Raw genomic sequence first — 6860 nt, forward strand, 5'->3', positions numbered from 1 at the left:
CTATAAAAACAAACAACTAGGCCTGGACAGAGTTCACGGAGTTCCGCTATGCAAAACTCAGCGAAGTGACGAAAAAACTCCGCCGCGCTATGCGGAGTTCTGCAAGCGGTACAGTGCATTGGATTGCGCCGTTCGCTCAGATTTTTAGCGCAGTGTTTGTCACGCACTGGAAAATCTCTGCAAACTGCACCATGCGCAGCGCAAAAGGGCACTGCTCTCCTTTCTGACACTCAGGTAGATGTTCTACTCAAGTGGCAGCTTCCTCAACGCGAACAAAAAGGTTCTCAACACAAGTGGTAGTGGCCATCCACGACCGTCCGCATTGAGAAATCTCGCCGGGGTTGTTCTGGAGTAAGATTTTCCTCTTTCGCGCTCGCCAACTCAACGTAGGCGAGCACAAGTGAGGAAAAAACTCCGTTCTGCTATGTGGAGTGGAGTTTTTTGGAATTCCATGCGCTACGCAGAGTGCGGAGCGGGAAACACTCTGCAAACTCCGCAAGCTGAGCCGAATTTCACACCTAGGCCTACAAAAAAAACCTTCACGTGAACAAGAGCTACCAGTAAAGCTCATGCAAGACTATTACTATTTACGAGCTGTTCGAATGCTGAACTTTCAAATTAAGCAAAATAACCTCGTATGAACATTCAAACCACAATTGACCAGACCTCAGTGCAGACTCACCCATCTTACAAACTTTATTGAAATGTAGGGCTCAGCTGAAGCCGACCTTGGAAAGGCACTTGACCTTTGGAAACAAACAGTAATGCATGTACCTCACATGTTTACGAAACACATATAACCCAGCATTTACAAAATAAATAATATAATTACAGTAAATAAAACACCCAAAGTGCTCTACCTCACAGCATATCTATGTAAGCATGTAACTTTAGCTGCAAGAAAAGAGGAAGTTGGTTATGGACTGCCTCTATTTATAGAGTGGACTGTGGTTCTCTTGTATTGTTACTTCTCGCCTCGGGGAGCAGGATTGTAGAAAATGTAGTTTGCTTTAAATGTACTTCTTAATTTAAATAGCAGGAAAAGAAAATGCATTATAGAGCCTCCTGTCATGTACTAAACCCATGTGCCATGTTTAATTTAACAGAGGCCGATTTTTTCATACAGTATTCATTTGTTATAGCAATGTTACAAAATGTTCTAATAGGTTATGCAAAATGCTTTAAGCATAATGTAAGACAAAAACATAATGCAATTGAATTATTGAGTTGAATATACTTCTTAGCATGTTCTGAGAGTTTTTCGCATTATTAGTGAAGTTTACTCTTTCTTATCCTAGGTTCTTGGAAGAGTTATGCTTCACCAGCCGGTAACAATACAGCTCAGCTTTGCCAATCCTTTTAACGAGGCGATTGTGGATTGCCTCTTGGTGGTGGAGGGCAGCGGCCTGCTCCAAAAACAGCTCCAGATGAGGTGAGTACATTATGCATGGTGCCTTTGTACTGCCGTCTGTAAAGATGAGCTGTAACTGCAGCACAAATAGGTGTGAGAGAATTGACCTTCACTACAATCCTCGTAGGGATAATGAATCAGGTTAAAACAGGAGTGTGCTCCGATTCAGGGAGGATCTGACCTGACAGTTCGGGCTGGATTGTTCCTATTAGAGCAGGGTCAAGAATGATACGCATATGGCTGGGTCCGAACTGAGGTAGGCATGGTGGGCAAAAGAGGAATGGGTGGGGTACTACCCCAAGTGATTGCCAGTGGTTGGACGTGTTGCATGCATTCCTCCCATCACCTTTTGTGTGTTTCTTGTGCCGACCCAAAGTGGCAAGGTTATGCCCAGATGTGGGTCCCATACTCACAGTGCCACTGGAACCAAGCTACATGGACTGAAGAGCCCCAATCAGGACAAAACCAGCCTTGGGTTGCTTGTGTTTCGAATGAGGAAGGACCGGGTCAAGACTGATTTGCATATGGCTAGGTTCAAACTGCGGTGGCATGGTAGGCAAAAAAAAGATCTGTTCGAATGCTACCCTGAGCGATTGCCAGTGGTCAGATGTATTGCGAGCATTCCTTCCATCACCTTTTATGTGTTAGACATTATTGCACCCCCCAGGTTTTTCTCAACAAAATTTTTGTCAGCTAAAACGGTAAAACCTCACCATTTTGAGTTTTTGTGTTTTGGATTGGTGAAAAGCAGAAGAAATTAATACCTCGGATATTAAGAATAGTGTGGTGATACTGCACCTGTAAAATACCCCCCCTGGAAATATTGGGGATGTATTATCTTTCAGGATTACCTGGGAATTGTAGAGCGGCTCTTGGTAGTCTCCTTGGTGCAACAACGGACCAACAGAGGAGCACCTGACTGGCTGCAAGATTTAGGATTTCATTGGTAGATTCAGACTCCCAACCCATTGCACTCCTGTGACCTCTTATCTACTGCAGTTCCGAATGAAAGACTTAGAAAAAGTGTGTTGTTTAATGAGATCGAGTACCCGGGACACAGATTTTATTGTTGTTTGAACAGTAGCCCATAGACCAGAGCTGAACAGCTGTCTTTCAGAGGAGTTAACCTCTGAATTCCCCAAATGTAACGTGGGCTGGCAATTGAGCCCTGGAAGTGCAATCACCGAACTGATATTGCCAGAAATAACACTACCTGAAGTAGCTCTTGTGTAAGAGGAAAGGAGTGTTTCTAGGAGTGAGAGCACAAGACAAAAGAACACAATATCCCTCCTTGTACATTTATGTTTTATCGAGGGAAGTGGAATATTTGCCTAGAATGCTCTAAATGGTAGACGAGGAACTTGCTTCATCTGCATCTCTAATGATGACACATTGTCCACAATATGTACAGCACCAAATGTGAGATTCCGCTGTTCATTTATTTTCTTCCTTTCTTTCTTTCTTTCTTTTTTCTTTTCACTCCTCTCTTTCTCTTTCTCTTTCTTTCATTCCCTTTCTTTCATTCTCTTTTCTTTCATTCTCTTTCTTTCTTTCTTTCTTTCTTTCTTTCTTTCTTTCTTTCTTTCTTTCTCTCTTTCTTTCCTCTCGCTCTCTCTTTCTGTTTGTCTTAATCTTCCTTTTATTCCTCTCCATGAATATGTAACTGCACTGGAAGTGTAGACATGCAATATATAGGAACGTTAAATGTGTCCTGCTGCCCCCGCACAAAAAACTAGCTCACACAAATTCTTGAAAATTGCCCACTGTTCAAGTGGCCAAAGCACAAATGAGGCACATTGCCAGAAGACCCTCTTCCTACAGTCAGAATGACCTTAGTCTCCTTCTGAAAGTGATTCAGACCGTATGTCACGTCACCTCTTGCTCAGCCACTTATCCAATTCACTGGCATGTTGAGCGAGACTTTGATCACTCCTGTAGATCTCAATTTATAGGTGCCAGTAGTTATTTTACACCTACATACGATGCTGAATCAGGAACGTCTAGACGTCCATACATTCAAGGTAATACTTAAAGCCAGCTGCAAACGATGTCCAACCATCAATCTGAAAGGGAGTGGCTGATGCTGCTTTTTCTACTCAAAGTCCTCTCTCGATCCCCATCACAATAAAAATTCAGATTCACTATTCATTTAGGGTATATTTTCTACTGCTTCTAAAGGGTGTTCCTCTTCGTCTGATGCTGCCTAAATAACAACTCATATTTTCCTTAACTACAGTGGGAGGGATCTCTTGACAGAGTGCATGAAAGATCTTATATGTGATTGAATCACCTCAATGCCTCCATTCACTGCTCCTGCCCATTTGGTAAGAAGGTTCTGGGGTTAGTATCACTGCCTACTGCAGAATCTGAACATCACAAGTTCAAATCCCAGCGATGCACACCTAACTTTCTACAGTTAAAAAATTGAGTGAACAAGGTGGCTAGAATTAACATTTGTTATTTATAGTGCACTTTATAAAAACATGCTTTCCCAACAATCACTCCTGTTCTTTACTTCCTGCCCATGGGTTGGAACATCACAGCTACAGGCCCGTTGGCAGCTAGCATGCAGCTGTGAATCTGGATATTAAGACAATAAATGCAGAACCACTGGCTTTGAGGCAAAGACAGTGAAGATTACAGGCAGTCCCAATGTGAGAAATTGTATTTTTGACTGAGATTGTGTGTTAATCCTCCTTGAGCAAAAAACAGAATTCCTGTCAGGGTGAACCACAAAACTCACTAAATTAACCTGAGCTTAACCCACATGGCGCAAGGTCCCAAGGATCCATCAGAAATTCAGAGGTATCCATGGATGTCGCAAGGCATCTGGCCCAAAAGTGGCACATTGCTGTAGTTGGTCATAAAATTGACTCAACGACAGCAGTGCGTCAAAAAACAGAGGCGATGCATCAGTTCGACTGACACAAGTTGGCTATTGTATGGGGACCTATGTAATAGAGTGTGAAAAGGTGACAATCTCACCTTACACTCTATTACATTGGTCCTGGATGTCGCGCATACAAGTGAGCATAGTGCACTTATGTGCCCCACTATACCTACATATGTGTGACATAATTCATTAATGGTGTGTATTGAGTGATTTACTGTGTTACCTACATCATGTGTCACTTGCCTGTTGTTGGGAAGTGACTTGATTGCAGATTACACTGTTTCAAGTCACTTAAGCTGGTTATATTCCTCTGAAACAGCCAATGTGTCATTCCTATGCCTGAGTTTTAGAGGCGTAGGAATTTTAATGCATCTCAAGCTACGTGGATACGTCAAAAGTCATAAACACCACTGTGTCAGTTATACAGGGGATTTTAGGTGGAAAAGCCTACCTTGGATATATTAAAATGAACATAACACAGCTGTTTTCGATGGTATAAAAAACGACGCAGGCCATCAATAAGTGACGCACCTGCCTAGATGCGTCATCTTGTAAATATGGAGCAATGACATTGCCGCCACTGCGTCAAAACAAATTATGCAATGGTGGTGCAAGTTCCTTGTAAATATGCCACAAAATATGCACTACGTACTCTAGGTAACATGGTTACATCTTGGCAATCTACTTTCAACATTGAATGTCAGTACTTTTTTTTTTTTAACTCTCTCCATCTTTTTTTGTTTCAGCATTGGAGCCATGGGCCCAAAACAGCGATCAAGTGTCAACTTTGAAATTATCCCTTATAAGAGTGGTGTAAAACAGCTTCAGGTCAACATCACCAGCAACAAATTTAGAGCTATGAAAGGCAGCAAAAGCATCGACGTGCCCCCAATAGCTTCACAATAAGCACACGTCCAGAAGATATATTTTATTAACACACGTTTATATTTTTTTACGTTTGTGCGTTTGTTGTCTTGAGGTGGAAACTATTTCAAATCAAGAACCATACTCATCACAATATTCAGTTGTCTGTTGTACCTGATATGTCATGAAACAATAAAATATTGTTTGTATTTAGAAAAACGGTAGCATGCTGGCAGTCAGTTCATCATGTTTCTGTTTTCATTACTTGTCATTTTAACAGAGGTAGTTTTAGTATCTGACTAAATCTAATTAGCCCATTTCAATTGTAAATTGTTTGTGAAAAGCCAGTGGACATTATTCATACACAAAAGAAAAAATTAAATCTGTTGTGCTTGTTACAAAGTCTTTCAAGATTAGCTGTTGCTGTTTAAATAAGTGTTATGTGACATAAAGACCTGGTCATTAAATAGATATCATTAATCTTATTCATGTTCCAATACTGTAAATAGGAATCAACAATAGATGGAATGGTCCTTACACAATAGTTAATCACTGCAGCTGACTCACAGAGAAAGTAATACATCATTCATGTGCAAAGATCATTGATCACCCAATACCCTAATATTATATTTGTCACAAACATCTTAATTTCTTATCGCCTAGAATGTGAAAACCCAGTGATCTGCCATCATACCAATACTGTGGTTGCTCTGATATTACCACAATTCAGAATCTCTTCTTGACCAAAAATCTGCTCATTCAGTTAATTTTTAGTGGTAACTTGACTCCAAATCATCAAAGAGAAGTTCCTTCGCAAGTAATGGCAGATGTTCTATTTCATTTATCTTTTCTTTACTTCCCATTTAGTACATGTAACTACTCCAGTATCCATTTTAGGTATGGCTTGATAACACAGCGGTAGCAAGACCTTATCTCACCACAAAAAGTTATTTCATGAGTACTACAGAGAGGGACTGTGTTGGTTCGTCTGAGTACAGCTTTTGCTTTGTCAAAAGCTGTGTGCTTCCTCACAAAGAGTGTTTACCCTCCAAACAGCTGTAATGATTTGTTTATTTAGCTACTTGAGCCAGGCCGTTTATCAAACAAAACTGTTGTATTTGACCTTTGGACACACTAATGCCACTGCTGGTACTGCTAAACAATGTGTTATAGTTAATTAGATAGTATAATGTTTGTTCTTCTCTGGTTGCCATGTGTGAACCCTTATGCTCAATACAGAAGTCCATTAGAACCGCTTTGTTGGTTTGGTTGGTAAGGTAATCACCAATGATTTAAGCTAAATCTTGTTTTGAAACATTATGATAATTTATTGTGAAAAGGATATGTAAAAGTTAGAAGGCATTTAACCTCTTCGATGCTTATGATGAGCGCAGCGCAATTGATTCCCCGCCTGTGCGTGAGAATCAATCAGTGGGCGGAGTCGTGACGATCCCAGCTCGTCACGAGCAACGCGCCCTCCCTTCCCCCTGCGTCATGGGGTAATTACCCCCACGGCGAAGGGGTTAAGGGTGAATCAGTATTACTCTGTATTGAACTCTACAGATAGGTATTTTTTTACATGGAATTTCAGATTACTGTAGTAGCCTGTGTTTTGATGCTGGTTGCCTCCTCTGATCATGAGGATAAAAGATTGGTACTGTAAAAAACCTTGTTAGGTCCTTTTAGGATACC

At 41.0% G+C, this 6860-nt stretch overlaps 1 protein-coding gene across 1 annotated transcript in view; it reads left to right on the top strand.

The window, feature by feature from the left end:
* TGM5 (transglutaminase 5) overlaps positions 1–5648 on the top strand; it is a 199850-nt gene extending 194202 nt beyond the window's left edge. The window contains exons 12-13 of the mRNA XM_078651955.1: positions 1299–1432; positions 5051–5648. Of these exons, the coding sequence (XP_078508081.1) occupies positions 1299–1432; positions 5051–5210 (294 nt within the window). The 3' untranslated portion in view covers positions 5211–5648. The remainder of the gene's footprint in view (positions 1–1298; positions 1433–5050) is intronic.
* The last annotated feature ends 1212 nt before the right edge of the window (positions 5649–6860 follow it).

Source organism: Lissotriton helveticus, chromosome 7, assembly GCF_964261635.1.
Source record: "Lissotriton helveticus chromosome 7, aLisHel1.1, whole genome shotgun sequence".
In the NCBI taxonomy this organism is placed as follows: Eukaryota; Metazoa; Chordata; class Amphibia; order Caudata; family Salamandridae; genus Lissotriton; species Lissotriton helveticus.